Consider the following 27800-nt stretch of genomic DNA (forward strand, 5'->3'; position numbering starts at 1 on the left):
TTCAAACAAATCGTGAGACGTGTGGTGGACATTTCATTTTTAATTTTTTTTTGGGTGATCTGATGTGAGATGACCCCACTGTGTCTGAGAGGGTCCACACTGTACTGCAGCATATACAAAGCAGTTTGTCTAAAGTAGCTTATGTGCAGCATGACTTTGTACCCACATGCCTGAAGCAGAAGTCAGATGATGCTGTCTCACTTCAAGAAACGTGTTGTCCTAGGATTCAGAAATCCTTGTTTTCGCTCTTTTTAGAAGTGACTTTTATGGTGGTAAAGTCAGGAGAGTTAGAATCCTTTTTGCAGACGTGTTTCATGAACATGATCATATTCCTTTGATACAATTCAGGGTCTAGAATTCCAACACAAAAACCTGGAATCCAACTCACCTGTAGCAGTGGACCACAATCCTCTCCAAATGGTAAAAGGGGTTGTGATTTATCAACATAACATTTACATAGTAACAAATGTTAGGCAACTAATCTTACATCATTAAAACAAATTAGATATCTATATTGCATACATACTCGGTGGTCCCTATGTACATGTTTCTGCTTCATGTTTTCTACTACTGGTTACAAAACCCCTCTGGTTCGTGCTGCAAATTGGAAATCTGTTTCATCACATGCCAAAGTTCTATTGTATTAAGTGCTAGTGTCTGTGGAGGCTACTGGAGTGCACTGAACTCATTCTTATGCTCCTGGAACCAGCTTGAGATGACATGTGCTTTGTGACATGGTGCATTATCCTACTGGAAGTAGCAATTAGAAAATGGGTAGACTGTGGCCATAAAGCACATGATTAGCAACAATGCTCAAGTTGGTATTAAGGGGTCTGGTGTGCCGGTTTCCTGTTCTTAGGTGACAGAAGTGGAACCTGGGGGCTGTTCTGCTGCTGCAACCCAACCACATCAAGGTTCGTTGTGCTTTCAGATGCTAATCTGCATAATGTATGGTTGTTTAAGTTACTGCTGCCTACTTATCAGCTTGTATAAACTGGCCTCTTCTTACAACCCTATAACCCACAAAAAATACTTAATTGTTGGAGATGCAATGACCCTTGGTGGTGCTGTGGTTTGGACAATGATTCATAAATGTACTCGAGTTAAGACACATCTTGGCAATTCTCACTGCCACACACAATTTACCAGTACTTAAATAGTTTGTTGTTTTTTTTTTTCCTGTCACACTGTCCCTCTCCTCTGTCCCCCCCCCCCCCCTCCTGTCACGCTGTCCCTCTCCTCTGCCCTCTCTCACTTTGCCCCCTCTGCCGCGTGCCAGCCATAAAAAAAAAAAATCAAACAAAAACACTTACCAATCCATGCGGCGCCGGGACCCAGCATACTCCTCTCTCATGCAGCAGCTGTCACCGATATGAGAGCTGCGTGAGAGAGGAGGATGCTGGGTCCCGGCGCCGCGCGGATTGGTAAGTGTTTCTGTACGAATTTTTTTTTTATGGCTGGCACGCGGCACCCCTGAGACAGCGCCGCGGCACCCCTGGGAGCCACGGCGCACAGTTTGGGAACAGCTGGTGTAGTGTAAAATGAGGTAACATGACTCCATTGGAGGGTAAAATATTGGTTAATCATTTTAATGAGCTTCAATATGTAGGACAGGAAAATAAAATTACATATTTGCTTTGGAGCTAAGCCAATTAAATTGCTTGTTTTGTTTTAGGTCACATTTTCTTTAATGAAAGAGTTATAATAAATAAATATGATGGTACTTCCAACATGTTTGTCTGGGTTTTAGTGTGGCTGATGTAGCTTTAATATTTACAGCCCTGTGCTGTACAACCACTCACACCAAGGTACATACATGTGTTGGCACAAAAAAAAAAAAAAAATTACCAAAAATATGTTCTCTGCAGACGCTCTACCCAAGTCTATTTTATGAAAATAAAATCCTAATTACAGATATCTTTATTATACCAGAAAGTAGTGCCTAGAACCAGTTTAGAAAAGGGGGGTTTAGCGTAAATTGTATTTGGTAACTGATGCCACATTTAAATTTTTTGTAGGAAATGCTTAATTTACTGCCCACTTCCCCAGACAACGCCCTTTTCATCAATTTTTTTGCTGCCTTGGAAGTTTTTCATTATTTCTCTGAGTAATATTTATATTTCTTAAGTATGCATACATTCCAATGCAGAAAGTGAATAGCAGAGTGAAATTTAATCTGTAAGTATTGTCTACGTCTCATTTCTTTTCATGTTCTCATTCTGAAGGCTGATATCAAGCACTGTTTGGTTTTCTTTTGTCTTGCACCATATATGATATACAATGACAACACCTGAAAATGGGCTTGCCATGTAATAAATGGCTACAGAAATACATTTAACAGTTTAGTACACAAGCCATATTTTTACTTTATCCATACAGCATCAGTGTTTGAGAAGTTAAAGACCACTTGTTGACTGAAGTTCATTGGATTCTGCAGCTTCTGTGCAAGGTTTCAAAGTTCTAGAATGAGTCCTGCTTCAATTTCAGCATTCCTTATACAAGGAGGCTAATAATTAGTCCTGTATGTAAGAAAATCCTTCATCTTCCCAGGAATTGGCAGTGCAAGGACCTGATAGGTGGGTAGAAAACAGCGTAGTGCATTGCGACACAAGTGTCGAAGTGAAGACAGAACGTGAGGGGCCGTCCAGAACTGCACCTGTCCATCTCGGTTTCTAAAATAGAGAAGGGAAACATTTAGTCCATCACTATAAAGAAAGTTTCACGCACCTGGGCTGACCCTACAATGTAACCTTTATTAGTCAGTAAAAGAAAAAGCCAAGATTTTAATTTTCTCACGAACATTCCTAATGCCGTAGCCTGGGCTGAATTAAAAAAAAAAAAAAAAAAAAAAAAAAAATTCATTAATTCAGTCCATCTCATTTACACAGCACAAAAATCTTTTTACACTGTGCGCCACAATTTCTAAGTGTATTGGTTTGTTGAGCACAACGGCAGCAGCCAGTATGTATGGAGTAGGCTCTTTGATGAGACATTTGCGCAGTGCGCCTGTTTAGATTTTTGCTCACTTCTGTAAACCTAGGTGGAGAACAGGCATGCACCTAGGCACAAAACAGTGTCTTGCAGTGCGCTTCTTCCATTGTACAGACAAATGACCAGCTGTGATTACTCTCACGTGTGGCTCTAATTGAATATGCATAGTTTAGGCTAAACAACCGATTTAAAACTAAAACACGTCAACTAAAATGTTGATCAAGCCTTTTAGTACAAGACAGATTTTTAAAATTATAGGTGACAGATGGGTCCTGCTGGAGAGTTACAATCAAACAAAAAACTGATTAATATTTGTGTCATATTGTTGGAAATGCTACATACACAAACTGATCAACATTAAGCTGTAGCTATGTGCGATATACTGTACTATATATCAAGTAATAGGGAAGAATATAACTTGGCAGCATAGCATAAAATAAATTAAAAAAGGCTGTTTGTTATCAGCTCATATGTACAAGATGGTGTAGATAGCCACCAGACTTATTGTAACTATTGCCATAACAGCATGTGATGGCCCATAGCTATTGGTCTGTTGACACTTCTGCAGTGACTGGTTAGTGTCAGCTGAAAGTGTGACAGTGCAGAGACAAGTTCTCAGTATATGGCTCCCATGTGTCCCACTCAAAACGTTTATTTTACAATAATTCAGAGTCCTCTAGCACCCAAATTAATAGGATAAGTGCAGAAAGTACCATAGGGAAGCACTGATTACAGTCATACTGCAGCCCTAGTCTTATTTAAAAAAAAAAAAACACTATTAGGCTAAGCTTTTCTCTTTCCTATACCTCATTTTATAGGGGCTTTTTTGTGTTGGGCTTTATACAACAGCATACAGATAGTGATTTCACTCATTTATATTGAATACCTTTCTTTCAGTTCCCTTTCAAACTGTATGTAAATGTATATGAAGATATTACATTAGGTATTTGTTTATTTTTAATAGAATTATACGTTTTTTTATTACAATACAAAAATAAAAATGGTGGCATAACAGGTAATTAATGTAGTCTAATTTGTGTAATCCAGAATTTCCACTAGCGCATACTGCAAATACATTTTAAAGGGAGGGCAGTGCGTCTAACTTTCATAATGTAGAGAAACTTTGAGGTGTTAAAATAGAAAACTTGTTTTATTCAGGTTCTTACCCTGTTGCAAGAATTCCCCCACGTGGATAAAAGGTACAACACAGACCATTTGTAACTGGAGCAGTAGACAACGGTTCCTCTAATTCCAGTGACCATATCCGCAAAAACCTGTAGGAGCAAATTTGATTATGCAGGGATGATCAAAAAATAAGGTTTTTACTCACTGCAAAATCGATTTCTCCGACTCCATTGGGGAATACTGCGAGACATTGGGGTATAGTAGATGGGACTAGGAGTTTAGGCACTTAGGGGGGTATTCAATTGTTAGCGAGATCCCCGGAAAAAAGAGCGCTCAAAAAATATTAGCGTTAATACGGTAGTTTACTCGCTGAATTTCATCTCGCAGCTCAGGGAGCTGCGAGATGAAATTCAGCGAGTAATTACCGTATTAATTAAAAGGTACAACACAGACCATTTGTAACTGGAGCAGTAGACAGCGGTTCCTCTAATTCCAGTGACCATATCCGCAAAAACCTGTAGGAGCAAATTTGATTATGCAGGGATGATCAAAAAATAAGGTTTTTACTCACTGCAAAATCGATTTCTCCGACTCCATTGGGGAATACTGCGAGACATTGGGGTATAGTAGATGGGACTAGGAGTTTAGGCACTTAGGGGGGTATTCAATTGTTAGCGAGATCCCCGGAAAAAAGAGCGCTCAAAAAATATTAGCGTTAATACGGTAGTTTACTCGCTGAATTTCATCTCGCAGCTCAGGGAGCTGCGAGATGAAATTCAGCGAGTAATTACCGTATTAACGCTAATATTTTTTGAGCGCTCTTTTTTCCGGGGATCTCGCTAACAATTGAATACCCCCCTTAGACTTGTTTTAATCTACACACTCCTCCCCTACTATGTCCCTCCTCTCCTGCAGATACCTCAGTTTTGTCTAACCAAGCGTATGAGAATAAAATGTCATCAGGGCTAAAATATAACCTTAAAAAATTACAAACAGAACTATTTACAGAGCATGGGAGGGTGCGCAGTGTCCCCAATGGAGTCAGAGAAATAGATTTTACGGTGAGTAAAAATCTTATTTTCTCTTTCCTACCATTGTGGGACACTGCGAGACAGTGGGGACATACAAAAGCTGCCTCTAAGCGAGGGAATGCTCTGGAACAGCTACGCGCAATACTCTACCCGAAGCTTGCATTCGCAGATGCGAAGCCCTCTAACCTATAAAATCTTGCAAAGGTGTGGACAGACGACCACGTTGCTGCTTTGCAAAACTGCTCCGCCGAAGCACCGCGACGCGCTGCCCATGAAGCACCGACAACCCTGGTAGAATGAGCTCTCAAAGTTACCGGGACAGACCGAGAGTCCCGCCCATAAGCCAACTGAATGGTGGAAGTAATCAAGAGACTGTCTGGCAGCTGGCCAACCCCGTCTATGTGCATCATAAAGAACAAATAGATCGTAAGTCTTACGGATAGAGGCCGTGTGGTTAACATAACATTGAAGAGTTCGGACCACATCCAGCAAATGTAACGAGTTTTACGGAGGAGAATGGGAGGGACGAAAGGCAGGGACCACAATCTCTTGATTTAAGTGGAATCTGGACACTACCTTCGGAACAAAAGAAGGTTTGGTACGAAGCACCGCTCTATCTTCATGGAAAATCAGGAATGGAGGATTGCAGCAGAGTGCCTCCAATTCCGAAACCCTACGAACTGAAGCGATAGCCAACAGGAACACCGTTTTCCAAGTAAGATGTTGTAAATCAACTGAATCCAGAGGTTCAAATGGAGACTGGGTAAGTGCATTGAGTGCCAAATTGAGGTCCCAAGCCTCCACAGGATGAATGAAGGGGGGCTGCACATGGAGGAAGGAAGGTCTGAACATCCCTACAGAGCGCTAACTTGCGCATGGCTCCTATGCTGCGAGTTCCGCTTTGGTGATTTATGCAAGCCACCGCCGTGGCGTTGTCTGACTGAATCTGTAGAGGTTTTCCTGACAGGAAACCTTGTGCCCGAGTCAACGTCTTGCAAATTGCTCTGAGTTCCAGGACGTTGATAGGGAGTGTGGCTTCTTGGGGGAACCAGAGATCCTGGAATCTCAGGGGCCCCGTTACCCTGCCCCAACCTGACAGACTTGCGTCTGTTGTAACCAAGGTCCATGACCAGGTTTGAAGAGACTGTCCTCTTTCCTGATTCTGTCTGGATAACCACCAGGCTAGGGAAAGGCAAGTGGGTCTCGACAGGCAGATGATCTGCTGTCTAAATGTACTTGAGAACCTGACCACTTGAATAATCTCCCTCTGAAGAGCGCATGAATGGAATTGCGCAAACAGCACTGCCTCGAACAATTATAACATCGTTCCCAGGAGCTTCATGCAACTGAGGAGAGATACTTTCTTCCGTGCCAGAAGGGACCTGGTTTTGTGCTGGAGTGAGAGGACCTTGTCATCCGGTAGATATACCCTCTGGGTCAATGTGTTGAATATGAGACCCAAAAACTGCATCTGTTGCTCTGGAATGAGAAATGATTTGGGCAAGTTCAGAACCCAGCCATGTGCTTCTAGAAACTCAATCGTGGTCTGGATATGGTGTGTTAAGAGCGATGCAGATGGAGCTTTCAGAAGGAGGTCGTCTAGATAAGGAATTATCATGACTCCCCTTTGTCGCAGAAGCCCTGCCATGGTCGCCATGATTTTAGTGAACACTCGGGTCGCTAGACCGAAAAGTAGGGCCCTGAATTGAAAGTGGAAGCTCCCCACCGCAAAGCGGAGAAGACACTGGTGTCCTCTCCATATTGGAACATGCAGATAGGCATCCTTGATGTCTACGGAAGCTAGGAACTCTCCCTGCTCCATTCCGGCAATGAGAGCCCAAAGTCCATCCGAAATCTTTGAAGCTTTACCTGCTTGTTTAGAGACTGCAGATTTAAAATGGGACGGAAGGTCCCATCTGGATTTTGCATGAGGAAGAGGTTGGAGAAAACCCCGACACCTCTCCCGCTGGGGGACGTGGACGATAACCCCAGCAGCCTCTGAAGGGATTTCTGAAGTGCTCTGCGCCTTAAGGGACAAAAGAGGAGGGCCGTGGGGAAGAACCTGTGCATTGGGAATTGGACTAGGTCTATGACGTAGCCCCGGGACACAATTCCTCGTATCCAAACATCCGTAGGAGATGCCCACCACTGGCTTTGGAAGCGAAGACACGACCCCACCACAGAATCCCTTGAAGGAAGTTGTCAAGCTGCAGGCTTATCACCCGAGGGCCGAGGCTCTGGAATTAACAGACACAGCATCCATGGCTGCGTGGCTTACGTAATCTGAAGTCTCCTGGACATGTTCAGCTAAAGTGAAGTTCTGAATGAGGAATGTTATCTTTTAATCCCCGCACTAATCTTTCAGACAACTGCTGAATAGCCTTGTTAGCCTAAGCGACAGCAATATTGGGTCTAAACATTCTGCCTGCCGCAACATAAGTTGAGCGGAGGGCTAGGTGGTCACATTTCTTATCAGTGGGATCCCTGAGAGATACCCGCTCCTGTGTGGAAATAGCTGAAGAGGAAGACAAGCGAGCCACTGGGGTGTCTACCCTAGCTAAAGCTTCCCATTTAACAGAGTCCTCTGCCGGAAGAGGGTAAAGAGACTTAAACCTGTCTGGCATCATAAATTTTGCCTCAGACACCATTTCCATCATCTCCGGTGAGGGAGGAAAGGAGGCTATATATAGGGGTATATTTACTAAACTGCGGGTTTGAAAAAGTGTAGATGTTGCCTATTGTAACCAATAAAATTCTAGATTTCATTTATTTAATGCAATCTACAAAATGACAGCTAGAATCCCCTTAGTCTTTTTAAATAAAGAAAACCTGAAGGAGCCGTGGCCTCAGGTTCAGCAAAGCCTAAGGTATGTCTGATGCCTAAAATGAGGCTATCTACATTATGGGCAGATGCAGAATCCCCGGAACAGAGAGTATATTTCTCCTGTAGATCAAAATCCAATTCCCCCTCCTCTGCTGAGGAATCTTGATCTCGGTACTGCACCGCATTGGAAATAATCCTCTTGCCCCTGTGAGATATTGTAAGTAAGCGTTCCACTTCCTGAGCAGATTCCGTCTGTGAAGATGTACCTGCGACAGCCTGACTGTGTGTAGAAGTGCGAGAAACAGAAGCTTCACGTACCTCTGTGGACTGTAACATCACCTTAGTGAGCTCAGCCATGGCTGTTGTCAGGGATCTAGCCCAGAGCGGTTCTAACGTCGCTCCTGGATTTCAGTGTCACAAGCTGTACAAAGCGCGTCCTGGATAGGCTGTCCAACAGATAATTTACAATTACATTTAGCAGAAGTATAATACAGCGCAGTTGTACCAGAGGGTTCCTTGTTCTTGGACATACCCTTTTCAGACATATCTTAAACTGTAAATGATTATAGTTAATATCTATATGTCCGAGTACTAGCAATATGCTGGCAGTACAATAGGAATTTACCAAGTCTCTATACCAGGTAGTCCTATAATTAACCAATCCCCAGACACTGAGTATAATTGTTTAATGTGCTTTACATATCCAGAACTAACTCACAATCGTATGATTTTATATAGCTCTCTATTTAAACAATACCAGCTGAGTAGAGGCAGAGCAGGGAAACAGCGTTCACTCGATGTGTCTCCATGTCAAATATGGCCGCTATCCGCGCCAGTAATTGCCTAGGGGTTGGAAAGGAAGTACCACCCCAGAATCCTCCCCTAATATGGCCGCCTCTGCCGATCAGCGCATTTAATAATAGGCCTGTTGTAAATATGCCCAGGCTGCGTGTGCATACATAAGGCAGCCGCGTCTCCTTCTAAGGAGCACGACTGTGCTCAGTCCCCGTGCCGCTCGTTGTCTAGAGAAAGGAAGGGGGGGACTTGCCAGCATGTCCAACGGGCGGGGAGGAGAGGCTGCTACGGCTTCACTACCGACCGTTTAAGAGCTGTGGCCGCAGTCGTTCTCGGACAGTCTCAGACCTATCTAACGGCAGAATAAAAATGTCTAACCTGGCCTTAATGCTCGTCTAAAGAGGAAGGACTGCCGGCCTAGGTACGCGGTAAGTGAGACCTCGTTCTTACCTTCATATGGACCCAGAGTGAATAAAGCTGCACTTTATTCACTCCTCTGGGTCTTAGGATCGATCTCCGCGGTGCATCTGAAGAAAATAAAAATAAATGATAGCCTAAAACCAACTTAAGTATAGGCAGGAGCCCGTACTTATGTGAACTATCTCCTAGACACATAGAAAAAAACTGAGGTATCCGCAGGAGAGGAGGGGCATAGTTGGGGAGGAGTGTGTAGATTAAAACAAGTCTAAGTGCCTAAACTCCTAGTCACAAATACTATGTCCCAATGTCTCGCAGTGTCCCCCAATGGTAGGAAAGAGAAAAAGGAACTGAATAGGGTTCACAAATCCTTATCCCGAGATGTTTATCATGCAGTTCATATTGCCGAAATAAAAACATTCCTTTTACACCTGTTTCTCTTTGTTTCCAAATGCGCCTTTTACAAAGTAGATGCAAGTTGTTGACTGAAATTGTGCAACCACTTTTTAATTATGGAAACATTTAATTTTCACCCTGAATTACAATTATTAACTTGACTTGTCAAATTTCACATTTAGCCGATCAAAAAAACAAAAACAAATCTAAATCATATTTTAGTCAACCTACAATGGCTTTAAAATATAATCGTTATAGATAAGCCAACTCCCAACAAGCTATATATCGCTCAGCTATGGATCATTGTGCTCTGACAGTTCTGTACTGAATAATACGTGTCTTAGCTTGCTTTTCTATTCATCCACCAGGTGTTCACACAGCCCATCATCCCTCCAACTAAAAGGTACAGCACTCCCTTCCTCACCTGTCATCCGCCAAGCTTGCGAGGTGCAGGCCTTCTGGTGAGAAGCAGACAGATCTCAACGAGCTGAGCTGTGGCTCCGCAGTACTGTAGTCCAGATCACGAGACAATGAAACATGACTGAGAGCAAAATACAATAGGGGATCAACAGTCATTTTACTTAGATTGTGATGCAAATGAAACATTAATCTGTACAATTGTACATCACCATCATTATCAACTTTACATCTGGCTTCTGATCAAGGAAAAGTGATCATGTGCATTTTGCCCATAAAACAAATTGATGTGGTCGTTCATACGCATCGTTTTAAAATCACTATAACAACAAACTGCAATCTGTAGGAGAACTGTTAGAAAGACTCCTAGTAACTACTCACATGATCTGCCTTAGCTTCTCTCCAGTGTAAGGGTCCCACAAAATCAAAGTAGTGTCATAAGAGGCTGTGACTAGGAGAGCAGAGTCTGGGGAGAAGTCACATGACACCACACTGTTCCGATGACCCTCCAGCTTCCGGATTAGGGTGTATGAACGCATGCTCCACAGCAGCACCTATATCATGACAAGAGGAATAACACATCAGCTATGTAAAATAAATATCATTAGGTATTTGAGGTTTTTCATTTTTCAGAATCCGACTGAAGTGAATGGAAAGAAGTTTTAGAAACATCTTCGTTTCTGAAGCATCAATTCATTTAGCTGAACAGAAAAAACACACTTGCCTGGATGTACCCTTAGGGTTTGTTTACAGATTCATGCAGGGAAATGTGATTGGTTGAAGTGAATTGAATAGAGCATGTTCCTTTTAAGATTGACACAACAAATAAAAAAAAATCCTCCATCCTATTTTCAATGCACTTTACAGGTTTTAGTGGCTGAAAAGCCCATTCCAAAATAAAAAGGTTTTCCTCCATGTTCATTTAGGAAAGGCACTGCACTATAGTACCCCCAATATAATAAGCAGCATATCTTGGGGAGCATTCTCAAACTTCACCTGCCCCTGACAAGTACGAAGCATTGGAGGGACGGACAAATAGGCTAAAGAATGGCGTTGGCTCTCCAACAGGAAGAGCTACATCACTCCAGCACCAGCCTTCATCCTGTACATTCGGCTTTATAGTTTCACTGGATTACGACCAAGAGACAGGCCAGCTGAAGGGCCATCACTCTGCACATTATGCTACAATGCAGCCATTCTAAATGATTCTTTAAAACCCATGTCCCTTCTCAGTGACAGGGCCACTTATAGTCACGAGATCCGTTGTGCTTCAATACACATTGGTTTCTATAACCAGTCTTTCCCTATAATCACAACGACACATGAAATATCTAATTCTGGTAAGAAGATGAAACATTTAGCTTGTGATTATTAGCAGTTCTTATAGAAGGTAACCTATTATATGTTTTGTGGTTCTTTAAATTTAGCAGAGCAATGCTCATGGCTCAAGACTGAGAGACTAAGATTCTACATGTGAAATTATTAAAAAAAAATAAAAATAGATGATTTAAATCCAAAGTTTATTAGGAATGGTTGAATATGAAGGTTAGATTGATCGTGAAGGCCTAACCAGGGTGTCTCACCGAGTTTTCTCCTGCTGCAGAGCACAGCATGCTGCAGTCTGGGGAGATGGAGCAGCAGTAAACCCAATGAGTGTGTCCGGACAGCACCTGAATCAGTTTACCTGGGAAATACATTTGCAAGAGTCAGACAAAATCTTGACGTTTTTTAGTCATTAAAATGGTAATACAAATTGAAAACAAGGCAGGTTCTCTGTCTTTTCTCTCGTCCCCTTAAGTTTAAAAATTGTTAAATGGTATTGAGAAATGTTAATTTTCTTGTTCAACATTATAAAAATACAATATTTTGTTTTGCTTATTTATTCTGTTTGTACAAATTGTCATTTAAAAATAAAAAGTAAAAGACAAAAAACCAAGACCTTTAGTGGGTTAGGAAAACTTAGTGGTAAATTCTGTAACCCACCCTATGTGGTCAGGAGACAGGCGATGAGGGTTCTCATAAGAGTATCACATGATCGGCCCACATCCTACTCTGGGATGACCTCTTCACCCGTGTACTTTCCAGTGCCCCAGCCACAAGGTGATACATTTTGCCATGTGTGGTTCGTTTCCCACCCCCATTAACAACCAGATAGCAGGCGATTCCTTTACTTGCAGAATTGGAAAAGCAAACAAAGGTGGTGTTAAAGAAAGTGTGCCTATTGGTTACGTGTGGCTCCACCCTTGAGTCATCTGTGCCCATCTGGATGCGGAGAAGCATAGAACAACAAAATGTAGACCCAAGTCAGTGTGTGTTTTCAGAGTATAGCAGATCTCTGCTTTGTATACTGAACTGATATTTCTCTGAGGTCAATGTGGTTCCTGCCAAATGTATAATCAAAATTAATTATGCGTTCTAACTCTGCTGAGTTGGTAAAAACCTTAATAGATTTATTCACTTTTTTTTTCTAAACAGTTAAGTATGTGGTTGGATGGATAGGTGCGACTATAAAACTCACAGCTAGGTATAATTATGTTTACATAAAACTACTTTTAGAATTTGATTTTGTCCATAAACAAATACTACCTAGAAACAGTAGAGGTTATTGATGTGAACAAGGGTGAATAACACAATGTTTCATTTTATTGCAATTAACTCAAATAACCTAGGCTAAATCAGATATTTGTGATAATATAGGATTGATTTGTCACTTAAAGCAATGAAGAACAAACATGACGAGAGGTTCTCTTTGCTACATAAAACCTAGTGCATTATTTAATTAGCAACAAACATGCTTCCTCTGTGAACCCACTTGCCAGAGACTAAAAGTTCTCCTTACACAGACCGCCCATGCTACTGGACTACGCCAAGCTCTCTCTAGGCTTACTCCTGGGACAGCTCCCTCTACGAGGTCTGACTGATAATAATTAGAGCATAATGCATAGAGCGCAGACTAATTTAAATAGTCTGTAATGAGTAAATGGTGTCACAGAGGATATTTATTCTGGTTTTACTAAGCGGTGGCATTTATCAACTAAAGGGAGTGACACCTATTCATAGGTATGAGTACACACATCACAGGACACGCACACAATTCTGCAACATCCCAGTTGCTATATTGGCGGTGTGGAGAAAACAAACATGTTCATTAACTTGTGAATTATTGGGTGCAAAGCATGCACAATACTATTTTTGCCGAACTTGATCAAAAGCATTAGGACTTCTGAAGACTGTGAAACAATCTATATATAAAATGTGTAGTATTGCATACAATAATGGAGCCTCAGAAAGTTTGTGTATGATTAGGTGTATAATCTTTGTTGAAGTTCAAGTTCCACATGACAACCGGGCGTGTACTTTCCTGTAAGCATAACTACGGATGCAAAACTATTTCAACAATTCCCACACCCTGGACTACAAACAATTATGTGACTACATTTGGATTGCATGTATGCGGTTGTTTTAAGCCTCTACCTTGCACTGCCTCTACTTATTCCAATTGTACCACACTATCAGCCAGCAGTTTTATTATTGCTAGCTGATAATGCTGCTTTGCAATAGCCACACACACTTTCCCTGTCAGCACATACAAGTCTTAGTCCACTACATTACATATCTCAGATTGTATACTACGGTTAGACATCAAACTCCTGTTTCATGTCAATGTTTCATGATCCCCTCAATGCACAACACTGTCAGCACTTTATAAAGGATAATAATAAATACATAATAAGAAAATAAGAGATAATAGTGTGTGCATATATTGGACTACATATATAGACCAACTACAATGAAAACAATCTTTCTGCTGTCCTGCAAGAATTCTCTATTGTACATACAAACATTTTTGGTAGATAATAAAAAAAGAATATTGTTTAATTGCTATGGATGAACACATTAATATGCTTCCACACAAACAGCCAATACTGTAATACAAGTTTATAACAAAATGCATAAAACAAGGAGGATTTGGTCAGACAAACTGTATTTTGCAGAACTACAACCAAATAGTAAGCATTTGGAAATGTATTCATAAACTTTGTGATACTGCCATAGAGTATATCAGTATAGTATTATATTCCAATTTAAAGTGAGGTTCAGTCTAGAAATTGACTAAATTGTCTATCATCTATCCATTCACAATAACCTCCGTTCACATGGATCCCTATGCTAAACAATTGATTTTATAAACAGTGAATTTACCTTTTTTACCTGGCATTCCCCCACAGACTTATCAATGGGTCATTCCATGTCAGTTCAACCAGGGTTGTCCACCACCCAGCTCAGATTTCTACAAAATTTTTTTTAGTTGAGAGGATGTCAAAACAACTATTTCTGCAAAATATCTTGAATGTCTGACAATTAATTAAATATTAATTTTTCAATGTAATTTACTAATCGCAGCTTAGTACCATGCTGATTTTTTTGTGGTAGTAATGTATACCTTTTTTTAAACATCCCAAAAAAAATGGGATCCCTAATGTCGATTGAACCTAGCGTTTTTTATTCTATTTCAAAAATGTACGTTTTTACTGTAACGCAAAACATAAGACAGATAAAGTAATTTGGCTTGGATTCGGGAGGAAGTGTTACCTTAGGGGTCTAAATTTTGTGGATATTCCTTATTAAACACCCGTGATACTTCAAATAAACTGGATAAAGAAGCCGTGATTAGTAAAGTATTTAATAAATTGAAAAATAAATATATTTGGCAGAAATGGTGGTTTTGACATCCTCTCTTAACTAAAAAATTTTCTAAAAAATCCGAGATGGGTGGTGGACATTTCATTTTTTTGGGGGTGATCTGATGTGCAATAACCCCAATGCTGCGGCAACAAAAGTAGTTATGCAGTATTGATTAAAAAACACAGCTGCTGTGACTAGCTAGAGACCACACTAACAGCAGTAGAGAATGCAGCTACATATCCAGCTTATTTTATAATGCTCATAGGAAATAATTTCCTTTTTAAATATATTGTTTAGCATAGGAATAATGAAGATAACTGAGGCAGTAGATGAGATTCTAAGATCTGATTAGAATGTGTACAAGGAAGCCGCATTTAGTTTCATATAAAACCACTTTTCACACACTATACAGCAGAACTTGTGCAGCTATATAGTCACTCCTATTGTGCCTAGTATGGTATACCTGCACTCATAGAAGACTTGCTGCTACATAGTACAATATGTTTACATATTTATTACGGCAGTAGTTGAGTGAATGTGGACACTGTTGACCTATATGACGTCTGTATGTATCAGCATAGATAAAAGACAACAAGAGCTTAGAGCTGGGAGGAAATAAAGACAAAACCTTTCTCCTTTGTCCCGTTTTTCATTCAGTCTCCGCATCCAGATCTCCTCTTCAGTGCATACCATTGTGTTAACAGTAAAAAGGGGTGTAGTAGATTTGAAATGCATACCATCTTTTTTCAAGTCCCAAATACGTAAGGTCTTATCCCGGGATGCAGTGACAAGGGTCAGGCTGCCATTTGTGGTAAAGCTCAAGTCCCTGACAACATCCTGGTGCCCAGACAAATTGAAGAGCAGACGGCCTATGGTGAGAAACAGAGCGGCATCAGACTGTGTTCCAATTCAAATATATGTTACTCTGAAATGCATGAAACATTGGTGATTACAGTTTGTGCCGACTACCTATATTCCTTGACTAATCTAACATCAGCATATAAAACAAGTGTTCATCCACTATGAACTGCATCATGGCTCAGGGCTGCATCCACCTTCCCCTACGTGCACACACTTGTCTTACTGTAGCATTTAATGTTCTGCATACTGACGCTCCTGAGAGATACAGAACAATACAAAGCAGGGGTTCTTTACACCCAGCTCATATTACTGCCGTACCTAAACTCTATCTCAGGTCATTTTCAAGCACAATCTCAACACCTCTCCTCACAATACCATATATAAAAAGCTTATTCAGGTGATTGCATGGCACACTTGCATGTCTATTCTTGTGGATATATGCTGTATTAACTACTAATGTAGCATTCTTTCATTCTCATCCGATACACAGATCATTAGGTATTTTACCTGTATGCACTTCCCAAACTTTGACATGTCCATTACTTAGTCCTGTAGCCAAAAGGAGCTGCATGCCACCAGATCCGGCATCTTGTTGTCTGAAGCGTGACCATAGCTTCCATCCAGCTGGTGAAGACGAGGAACCAAATGCCAAGCCCCAAACTATTTGTCCGCAGTCAAGTATTTTTTCTTTCAGGCTGCTTTTCCTTTTAACTTCTGAGCCCTTGTAGCACTGACTTTTGGGTCTATAGGATGGTGGTCTCCTACATTAATAATTAGAACATTAAACTTTCCTGCTTTTGTTTTGCAAGATAATGTGTTTGTGAATGTGATGTTCATAGTCATAGAATACGTATCAAGAACAAAATAATTGTCTAGCATTAAATTGCCCAAACCCAACACTTACAACTGTTCCTCTTCCAGCGGCCATGGAATGAGCTTAACGATGCCATGTCCTTGGGACCAGGCAAACCAGGAGCCATCAGGGGAAAAGGCAACACTCCAAGTCTCACAGCTGGACTTCCAGTCATACAGTGGTTCTCTGCCAGGACGAAGTTCTGCCAGCAGGACAGGGGTATCTGAGAACGGAAACAAACTTATAGCTCATAAAGAAGCACACAAAAAAAAAAAGTTTACAACCATAAACGGTCAATTGCCTACTTTAATAGTACTAGCTTTTTGTTTTATAAAAAGTACACTCAAATCACTTATCAGCATGGATGTACTACTAAGAGATTGTAGAAAAGGTGTAATGTTTACAAAGAATGTTGGATCAATGTATCTATCCACACTCTACTCATGTCACATTGATCTCTGGATTTATACACTATTTTATATATTCACACTCACTATTACCCTCATTACCTCTACATCACTGACCGAGTTATGCTCCACACCACTCAAATAATCATCAGCAGTAATCAAACATTTCATCATTTTTCCCAGTAAATTGTAACACACAAACAGTAAAACGCATATACATTTGTGCCCATATTCCAATAACACAAGTATACGCAATATATAATATTTATACTTCTGCAAAGTTTAACCACAATTATTCTTTGCAACAATCTATTTTTTAATTAGCAAAGATTTGAGTTCAAAATGAATGCTTTTAAAATATACCCAAATGTATATACTTTCTTAGCGACATCTATTCAACTATGAATTCCCAATAGTCAAAAGACAAAAATTTCCTTTGGTTCATTATTGCATAAACATACATTTTAAAGTCAACAAAAAGTATGCGACTGGTTTAAACAATTCTGACAATAACTAATGGTTCCAATCACAATCCTCACTATTGCTTTATTAGTGTTCATATAAAACAGATAGATACAAATAACGGGAAAAAAAATCCAACAGCTCTATACAAATAGCTCACAGTACTTGTTCACAACCATCTGATTTTTACACGTTAATCACATGTAAAGCACATAAAAATATCAAATAAGAGTCAATTGTGGTATTCACAAAACCTATTTCTCACACATTAACACATGCTGCCGGTACAATATATTGTACTGGTAAGTGCATTTAAAACTCATTACAGAGTGTGCTAGCTTTCATGCATATATACCCAGCGCATCTGCATGAATGAGCCATTAATGGCATATTGTCATGGGGCAGCAAAATATATTTTTAAAAATGAATACACATGTATGTTAAGCATCTTGTTATTTATTGGACAAGAGAAATGTGGAAAACAAATATACTTTAAAGGCAGCCATGTGACAAGTTTTTTTTTATGGCTTGCGGGCAATGTCCAGAAGGACTTGGGTGCGACTAGTGAATCATCTAATCAGTTATACTGGAATTTATTTCAAAATGCAAATAGAAGTAACATTTTCAGGTCATGACATTAATCTAGACCAGATCCCAACCTTGGTGTCAGGACACGTTTGTGTAGGTTGATAGAGGCTGGTTGTGTCACACAAAATAATGGGTAATAGAAGAGCTTGAAACAACCTGAACATGTGTCTTGTGATCATACATAAATAATGTTTCAACTGTAAATTAACCCAATTAACTGGAATTCACTTTGGATTGCCAACCTACTCATATTTATTCAACTCAGTATTTTATTTCATGTGTCATCTGTGTCCAAGGGGGTTAAAACACTAGGAAAAAATTGAATAAAAGTTTAAGAACAGCTTTTTAAAGGCATAATTGTCCTGTTTTGCTTTAATAGTCATATCTTGCTCTGAAAAGAATTGCTGAAATACCTTAATACAGGTATGGTATCTTTTACTGGGAATCCCATTATCCAGGAAGGTCCAGAAACCATAAAGGAAAAAGGCAATAGCTACGGCTCCTCTGTCACACAGCCAGACACAATCACAGGGTGCACTGCAGCCTCTGTGAGCAGCATTACTACAGTGAGGTAACACAGGGAACATTTTAACATTTCAGTTAATTTTTAGGCATCCTCCTCATCATCTATTTATTTATATAGCGCCAACATATTCCGTACCACTTTACAATTGGGGACAAACATAGTAAACTAATAAACAAACTGGGTAAAACAGACAAAGAGGTGAGAAGGCCCTGCTCGCAATCTATGGGGTCCTCAGACCCTAGTAAAGCTAGATAGCACAGGGCTTGTCAGGCTAAACATTTAGGAAGCAGGCAAATTTTAAAACACTTTTTATAGGATATAGGTTAGTTAATTTAGACTGTAATCTCCAATGGGAGAGGGACTCGTATGAATGACAAATATTCTCTGTTCAGCACTGCAGAGTTTGTGGCGCTATATAAATAAATGGTGATGATATGATGTCAGCTATTAAGTAGCAGTAGTATACACATAGCCCCCACATCTTTACACACAACTTACACCTCTTACTGACTTCACACCTTCATATATCATAAACCTTCTGTATCCTACACAATCCTCTTCATATCACTCCACTCCATTCTCTATGCTTCCTCCCACTCATCAAATCCATTTACCCTTCTCAGCATCATTACTGCCCACTTAATCTTCTTCATCATGTCCAATGCCCACTCATCATCCGCTGAAAACATATCCCCTTCATCACTTTATCCATCTAGTCTCCCTCAACATCACCCTGTCCCCAACATCTCCTGTTCATCAACAGATTAGTTAACCCCTAGCTTAGTCAAGATTACCCCAGCCTTAAAGTGACCTGCACTTAAGGTTTGTGGTGCCCTGGGATAACATATCTGTAGTAAATGTGAGAAACAGGAATTATGTTCTAGAAATCCAAATTACTTTAATATTGAGAGAAAATATGTTTTGAGTCAAACCTGACATTCTTCTAAAGTTAGACAATTATTTGTGAGGTTGAGCAAGCACATTCCAGGCATTTAAAGAAATTGAACATCTATATATATCACAGCAGCTCCTGCACCTACAGTCGTTTACACAGTCAGATAAAACAGCACATTCCACTCACCCACTCAAACAGGAACTGAATGGACTGATACTCTGCCAACTCAGAGAGAAATCCAGGGACAAATTCCTTTCACCCTGTAAAACCAGCAAAGCATACAGACTGACCAAGTTATCCGAAAAGCCAGGCAAATCAAAGCATTCACCTTAAATAAAGGTCACGCCAGCATCACACACCCCTCAGCCTGGAAGACAGCAATGTGCAGCACCCTGACTTTCAAATATCAGGATATTTAGAGGGAAATGGTACTAGAGTACTAACAACCAACTGCGAATGTCACATACAAGAGAAAATCTTACTTTTTGTTTTCATGGCTCTTCTCCAGAGGTGTAGCAAAAGCCTACTAGGTCCTATTGCAGAAACCAAGGCAGAGCGTCCTTCACATCCCACCTTCCCTAATAATACTGACCAGAAACACACTCCCCTGTGGATGTCCAACTTATGTTGAAGAAATGTTTCATGGGGTTTTAAGAAATATGCAGATCATCATCATTTATTTATATAGCGCCATTAATTCCATAGCGCTGTACAGAGAACTCACTCACATCAGTCCCTGCCCCAATGGAGCTTACAGTCTAAATTCCTTAACACACACACAGAAACACAGACTAGGGTCAATTTTTGATAGCAGCCAATTAACCTACCAGTATGTTTTTGGAGTGTGGGAGGAAATCGGAGTACCCAGAGGAAACCCACGCAAGCACGGGAAGAACATACAAACTCCACACAGATAAGGCCATGGTCGGGAATTGAACTCATGACCCCAGTGCTGTGAGGCAGAAGTGCTAACCACTACGTCACTGTGATGTCCAGATTCAGGCTTCACCATCAGCCTTTAATAGTCACTAATAAATAAGGCCCAGTGTACCCACAACTGTATCCAATAACTGGCGGTGCAGACCCATTCCCTCTCATACTGAACGGAGTGCTTTGTGTTGATGTCATTGCGTAGCGCTCACAAACTAAAGAGGCCTTGCTGGGGTATTCAAGACCTAGTTCCAGTCCATTAGGGGGTATCAGTAAGATGACCAGCCACTTCTTGAATGCTACTGCTCTTTTCTCATTGCACAGAGGTACAACTGAATATCTGCTATACAACACGTGTTCTGCGGCTTGCCTGTACTACAGCTCCAATATCAACACGGCCTTACCACTGTTAAACTATTTGGCCTACATTATTCCTTCTCTTTGGACTCTTACCACTTCAAGAAAGCAATGACATGAATCTATAACCCCTGGACCTCATTGTCCAGGCTAGAACATTCACTAACATGTCACACTCTCTTCCACAATAGACAACAAGGCTGTGCTCCTCAGGCTAGGATATCTTTCTTATGTTTTTATTAGAACTGTCAGATTATTTGTATCCATTGCCCTGTACTGGATATAGTATGTGGTGGGTTATATTTTCCGTTATCTTTTTATAGCAACATCAAATCCTAGAGCCCTGTGCAATTAGAGACTTTATTTACATACATCAATCAGATGTGGTTAATAACTAATCGGACTAATCCACAGGCAGAGATACACACAGGGCTAGATTTACTAAGCTGCGGGTTTGAAAAAGTGGGGCTGTTGCCTATAGCAACCAGATTCTAGCTGTCATATTGTAGAAGGTACTAAATAAATGAAAGCAAGAATCTGATTGGTTGCTATAGGCAACATCCCCACTTTTTTAAACCCGCAGTTTAGTAAATCTAGCCCACAGAGTCACCTACCATCATGTCTTTGGATCAGAGGAAGAAAGGCAACAAATTGAAATTATATACAATCAGAAATATGTGGAATCTGGGACTAAGGAACAGAAATCTTAAAAATAGGTTATTTAAAGTTAAACAACCATAGGTTTAGCTGGATATTTTCACTCTTTTAGGCATGGTTTGCCAAGTACAGAGAAGGTCTGATGACATTTAATTAATTGGGAGATTATATTAGAATAGTTCTTCTATTTGTCAGAAAAATTGGTTAAAAAGGATAATACATTGAACCTATTTTGTTTGGATGAATAGACACCAACAACATACCAAAGTCTCACACCCACTAGTCTTTTAAGCTCTAGTAAAAATACACATCAAAAGGCAAATTGCATGTGTATTTGTACTAGTGTTCTCTAGCTCATTACAGGTTATCCCATGTGTTTCAATGTAGAACACACAACAAACAAAAGGTAGGGTTTTGAAAAATGCGACTGCAATGCAAGAAGGAATGCAATGCATATGGTAGCATTAGAAACAATACTTTCTAGTGTTAGTTGCATTTACATGTTAAAATGCATTAAGACCATCAGTGGGACTTTCAAGCTACAGGAAGCCACAAAGAGGCCTCTGGACATGGACACCAATTCTCAAGTGCCACACGTGCACCGATGCACTGAGATTTCCACCAAAGTGCATAGGTGTGCGGTACAAGATAATGTATTTGCGGAGCAGCAAAAGTCTGCTCTGGCTGACGGGATGAATTGGCGGAAGGACGGCAGTTCTGCCGATTACGGAGTTGGTGCAACGCTGCCGGTTCTGTGGAGCACTGCAAAGGGAGTTTTCATTTAGTGTGTCATTATTAAATAATAAAGCAGTGGGGTGGGTGCATTTTTAGTGAAGGAAGCACGCAATTATCACTCACCATCGGGTTTCTTCTAATACTCTTCATGGGACAAGTTTTGCACCATCCACCTGCCCCTTAGCGGAGCAGTACATTTATAGCCATATTTTGCTAAATTTATATAAACAAAAATTTCAAACTCACATTAAAAACCAAATGGTGCCAACAAAAAGGAATTGCACTATTTTTATTCTCTGTATGTTTATCACTCCAATAAGTCTGTAACAGATATGGTTAACTTTTTGTGACAAGCACAGTAAAATAAAAAATGTTTTCCGGCTAATCCTGTTCACCACATAATACCAGCAGTCTGAGAATTAAACATAACTCAGAGGAAAAAAAATGAAAAGGTCACGGAAAACCCCTAGAAAACATGGGAGATCTGTGTACACGGCCTTCAGTCCTTCTTTTCAAAACTTACAGTCTATGAAGTTTCCACATATGGCCAATTTGACAGAAATGTTGCAGAATGTGTGTGACCAGCCTAAGCAATGTTTGCTTACAAAAGGCTTTTCATAATTCTGAGTAATTTTTATGTGCTACTATTTCCTATTATACATATTACTTATACTCTTGTATTGTTTCATTCAAATATATTCTGTAATCTATAACTATTTTAATTTCTCTATTCGCCTTGCAGACTTCTAACCTTTTTGTTCAGTTGTTGTCCCTATTTTATTTTAATTTGTTCATTCAAATTTATAGTTGTATTTTCATGGTGTCCCATAGATTTTTTGCTCCATACAACCTGCTGTATTTGTTCGTGCTGTTAGAAGTAACGGTGGTACTTTATGCAGAACAAGTTTTTGTTCATTTAGACCAGTGATGGGCAAACCAGTCCTCAAGGGAAAAACATGACCCCAAAAACATGAACTGGTGATGGCCCATGAGGACTGGTTTGCCCATCACTGATTTAGACCATATTATTTGATATTTGTAGAACTTATTTCTACAATTAACCAAAAAAGATGGTCTAAATCAGGGGTCTTCAACCTTTTATACCTACCACTTACTTTTGTATCTTTGTTGATGGCAAAATTTCCTTACCGCCCACAAGTTGCTAACTCAATGTAGCGTAAGTGCAAAGTAATTTTTAGAGGGGAGGGTTATTGTATTTAACTATATAAGCAGCGGATACTTGAAAAAGCCTATTTGAAAAAGTCAATCTCTGCAGTCTTGCATATACAGGTTACTGTATTCACATATATACATGCAGGTGCAGGTTGTCGGTATGCACTGTAACACTCTGACAGTCTCTACACATTTGTGCAGGATACACTTTTTGTGGTGAACTGGCTCTCTTATACTTATATTAAATATAAGTATTAAGTATAATATATTTATTAGGTGCCTCCAGTCTATACCTGACTTTCACTTATTAAGGGGAAATTCCCCCCAAAATTAAGTTAAACCCAGTCCTAAGAAATACATACGAAGTATCTACTAAATGCATTCGTTCACTGTGGGCACTAATGCAAGACTCTGTGCAAAAGCCGAATTTCCGGTTTCAGAAGCATGCGCAGTAGCGCATTTCGAAGACTGAAGTCTTGCCCCACATCCTCCTACCACTAGACCACCAGGGATTGGGCTGCCATGGAAACACTTAGCAATGTGGAACATTGCTAAAAACCCCACTACCCACCATGAAAGCTGAATCGCCCACTAGTGAACGGTAGGGACCAAGTTGACTACCACTTGTCTAAATGAACACATTCTTGCCATTACATTTTTATCCCAAATGGCTTATTTGCCCTTCTCACATGTTTATAAATAACACAAGTACACACTTATTTCAGAGCATACTATTGTGCAGACTGACCTCTTCTGCCTACATACATAGATATGTGCCACACAACTAACTATACTCCTGTAGTGTACGGTGTGTCACAAACATATCAAATTAACATTTTTATTTTAGATTTGTGTAAATATAAACAAAAAAGTTCAATATGAAGCAATAAGGACACAACAATCCTCTCCATGCAGTGGGTGAGTCAGGAGCTAGAATTATGCAGTAATGTTCTGAAGTTTGTTTTTTCTCTCCAAAAACAGTTATTTAAGCCTATAATATCTTGCAAACATGGTAAGAGGATACTTGCAGGACTGAAGAGTAAGAATCTAGCATTCCTCCCAGAGTACATTATTGTATCCAACACAGGCCTGGACAAATTTCTCTAAAAGTTATGAGCCAGCAATTCTGTACCATACAATTAATGAGAGAAGCGAGTTTTCTTTTCTGCTTTATTTAAAAGGTGAGGGGAAGTATATTGGTAGGTAACATAGCATCATACAGAACAATGGCCATCTAAAATAACCCCAAACATTATACATTAGACACTTTTCTAGACTGTCAATTTTACTGCCAGCTGCTCCCCACTTTCCACAGTATTTTATAGTACACAAGCCAGTCATAAGCTCCACTTATGACCAATTCACCCGGTTCCTGACAAATACAAGAGCATGGCTCTGGCCACAGATAAAGCTGTGTCTTACAGCTATAATGGCTGGGAATCACTTATAATGGATCCTAAAAAAAAACCAAAAAACTGTAGAGCAGGCTGCCATTCACAGAACACTTTGAAAGTGAAAGGGAAAGAAACACATAAAAGAGGAACATATTCCAGCTGCATTTCTTTGCAAGTCATCATGGCAAATGGTATTTGTCCAGCACTGATAGAACATTCTCTGACTCTCAGGTATTTCAGAGATACCAATGTAAAAGTTCCTATGGATCATCACCATTTATTTATATAGCGCCACTGATTCTGCAGCGCTGTACAGAGAACTCATTCACATCAGTCCCTGCCCCATTGGAGCTTACAGTCTAAATTCCCTAACACAGACAGACAGAGAAGGGGAGAGGGAGAGGCAGACAGACTAGGGTCAATTTTGATAGCAGCCAATTAACCTACCAGTATGTTTTTGGAGTGTGGGAGGAAATCGGAGCACCCGGAGGAAACCCACGCAAACACGGGGAGAACATACAACAAACAGAAGTGCTAACCACTTAGCCACCGTGTTGCCCAGACAATTGTTAATAGGCCACATTTGAGCATCAGTGTTATGTTACTAAACATTGTATTGTTTTCCCGGCAATAAATGAGATTTAACTGTCCTCCCTAAACCCTATTTAGTCCTGACCATGGCAGATTTGCAGGTATAGAGGCAATTCACAGTTAGCAGTGATGTTACTGATAACTGCCAAGTACAAAAATACATCAAGCATTACGACTGTACCTGCAAAGCAAATAGACTACACTACCCAAACCATGTCACTTACTCATTGGTCAGTGTTTCTTTTCATTGGGTCAGGCTTATTAATGAAGCAGTTACTGAATGCCCATTTCATTGTGAAATGTCAAATGAGATCATTAGCTGGCCTATAGCAGAAGGCAGAAAGTAAGCCTGATTTAAATTGGCCAAATAATAAAATGAGCCAAAACAAATCCAAAGTGATCAATTGTTTTAATAGTCCCATAAGACCAACTGTAATAAAATAAAATTAAAAGACAACAATTTAGGTGAAAAACCTCTGAGAAATGAATACATTTTTCTATGACATTGCTAACTGACGATGGCTACTTCATCTTAGCTGACAGTCATTATGTACACCATGTAAATGTTTGTCACTACATAATATCTGTAAGGTAATACCAATGGCATTCTGCAAGTGTCACTCTACTGAAATGCTATGTTACAGGAACAGCAAACTACAACAATGCACCCAGGTAATTAAAGAGAAATTTGTCCATGTTCTGAAGATATTATAACATACTCAACCTTTGTGTTGTAATACAATGATTTGAACAATGCTGCAAAATTCACAAGTTTTACAAAAGCCTCAAATTCTCGCTATACTTAGGTTTCTTGCATTTGAAAATACTTCACGTCTAATTAGCCATGTCAGCAACAGGAATTACCTGCTTGATAAATGTCACAATTTCAAAGTAGGATGTAGAATGTCATAGTAGGATGCAGAATGTGTTAGGCAATAGACATTTTACATCCTAAGAAGGACAATGACTAGGAAACCACACTATTGGCGTTTTCAAATGCTATATGGCGCTGCACCTTTTATTTAAACAATAGGGCATGTACTATGATTTGTCCAGAGTTGACGAGCATATGGTTTGGCTGGAAGAATGCAAACAGACAAGAGAGGTATTGCTGTGTTTAGTAAATGAATCACATAATGTCTGCAAGTGAATGAGAATAAAGGTAACCATAGCTCAAAATTGTGACAGTAGTTACTACTTTATGAAGGTCGTTTTATAATAGGTCACAGAATGATATGCAAATCACTACACAAACCTGACCGCTTAACACAAATAAATTACAGTTTGCCACTGACTAATGATTAATTGTAACAAGTATTAACAGTGGATAAAACAAGACAAGAAAGGAATATAACAGCTTTATCAAACTGAAATATAACCATTTGGTACATTTAATTTAGCAACATGGTAACAAAACAGTTATAGAACAAGGATACAAATGCAGGACAAGCTACCCAACTCTAAAAGCTAGCTACACAAGATAATTTACATCATACATATTTAAGAACTCAATTTACTTATTATTAGTATCCTTTATTTATATAGTCCCTGCCCAATGGAGCTTGCTGTCTAAATTCTCTATCACACAACTTTGGGGGGGGGGGGGGGGGATTCAATTGGCCGCGTTACTGTTAAAAGTAACGCGACCTGCGCGTATTTACCGTTATTACGGTAGTTTTAACGCCGGCTGTTTGCTCGCAGCTCCCTGAGCTGCGAGCAGAAAGCCGGGTTAATATTACCGTAATAACGGTAATATCTTTAACACTGCAGTACTTCGGGCGGGATTGAATTCCCCCCAAACTAGCGTTTTGTCAAAAGCCAATTAACCTAGCAGTATGTTTCTGGACTGTGGAAGGAAAACCACACAAACACAGGGGATAACATACAAACTCCATATAGAGTACCCTGGTCGGAATAAAACCCATGGCCCCTGGCAGTAAGGCAGCAATGCTAACCACTGTGCCCAAGACATATAACACATGCATCATATTTATCATACTCTATGGCACTATAAAAATAGCATACATGGTTTACTATATGTTTGCTGTAAAAAATAAACCCCAGACATAAGAGGTTAACCGTAAATTACTCACCCTTAATATCTGAATGCACTAGTGTGTTAATGTCCATCTGAAAAGACAGACAATGAGGTTAGACTCTAAGGCAGCAACTGTGAGATACATAACAAATATATATATATAATACAAAAAAATAAATGTTGTGAGCACTGCTGCTTACTTACCTAAAGGAGATAACAAGGAGCAGAGCACACAGGCCAGTGGCTCCAGCAGAGATGTGAAGAAAGCAGATTAGCTGAGTTGGGCTGGTGGTCTGTAGAGTTCAGTATACAAAGAGGAGATGGATTGTTAGGGGGTTACTGAATGTGGGGTGTCTTGGTCTTCTCCATTCCTGAGAGGTAGATTGAGGCAAGGCTGCATTTAGAAAGGAGGCTTAAGGTAGTGATGTCTCTGTGCTGAGCTGGGTGACTCATATTGCAGTGTGTGGGTGTGATGTAGGCAGCAAACTCAGGGCTCTTGGGGTAAAGGTAACTCACTGCATGGACCAGCTCACTGATAGCATAACCCCACAAGGGCTGTACAAGGCGCCTCCTGCAGTTCCCCAGTCTGCTGGGACAAGTCAGAGAACCACAGAAAGGGCAGGTTTCAGATGCTTCCGGTCATATGATCTG

The 27800-nt window shown here is 40.1% G+C and overlaps 1 protein-coding gene across 2 annotated transcripts; it reads right to left on the bottom strand.

The window, feature by feature from the left end:
- Nucleotides 1–1560: 1560 nt before the first annotated feature.
- Nucleotides 1561–27800, bottom strand: WSB2 (WD repeat and SOCS box containing 2). Of its 2 annotated transcripts, XM_075178529.1 has the most exons (10): nucleotides 27354–27800; nucleotides 27205–27241; nucleotides 16448–16619; nucleotides 16051–16304; nucleotides 15420–15551; nucleotides 11580–11680; nucleotides 10378–10550; nucleotides 10004–10120; nucleotides 4158–4265; nucleotides 1561–2672 (listed from the first exon to the last, which is right to left on the bottom strand). In XM_075178529.1, the coding sequence occupies exons 2-10, from the start codon at nucleotides 27239–27241 to the stop codon at nucleotides 2507–2509; spliced, it is 1260 nt and encodes a 419-aa protein (XP_075034630.1). In that variant the 5' UTR covers nucleotides 27354–27800; the 3' UTR covers nucleotides 1561–2506. The 2 variants fall into 2 exon arrangements, with proteins under 2 accessions (XP_075034630.1, XP_075034631.1); XM_075178530.1 differs by lacking the exons at nucleotides 15420–15551; nucleotides 16051–16304; nucleotides 16448–16619; nucleotides 27205–27241; nucleotides 27354–27800 and adding an exon at nucleotides 15311–15412.

The sequence above is a fragment of the Mixophyes fleayi genome, chromosome 1 (assembly GCF_038048845.1).
Source record: "Mixophyes fleayi isolate aMixFle1 chromosome 1, aMixFle1.hap1, whole genome shotgun sequence".
Taxonomy (NCBI): Eukaryota; Metazoa; Chordata; class Amphibia; order Anura; family Limnodynastidae; genus Mixophyes; species Mixophyes fleayi.

Coding starts and splice junctions, on each gene's coding strand:
- WSB2 (XM_075178529.1), bottom strand. CDS start 27,241: ATGGACATTAACACACTAGTGCATTCAGATATTAAGG. Junction 16,620..27,204: donor AGTGCATTCAGATATTAAGG/GTGAGTAATTTA, acceptor TTCCGTTCTCAG/ATACCCCTGTCCTGCTGGCA. Junction 15,552..16,050: donor AGTTTGGGAAGTGCATACAG/GTAAAATACCTA, acceptor TTCTCACCATAG/GCCGTCTGCTCTTCAATTTG.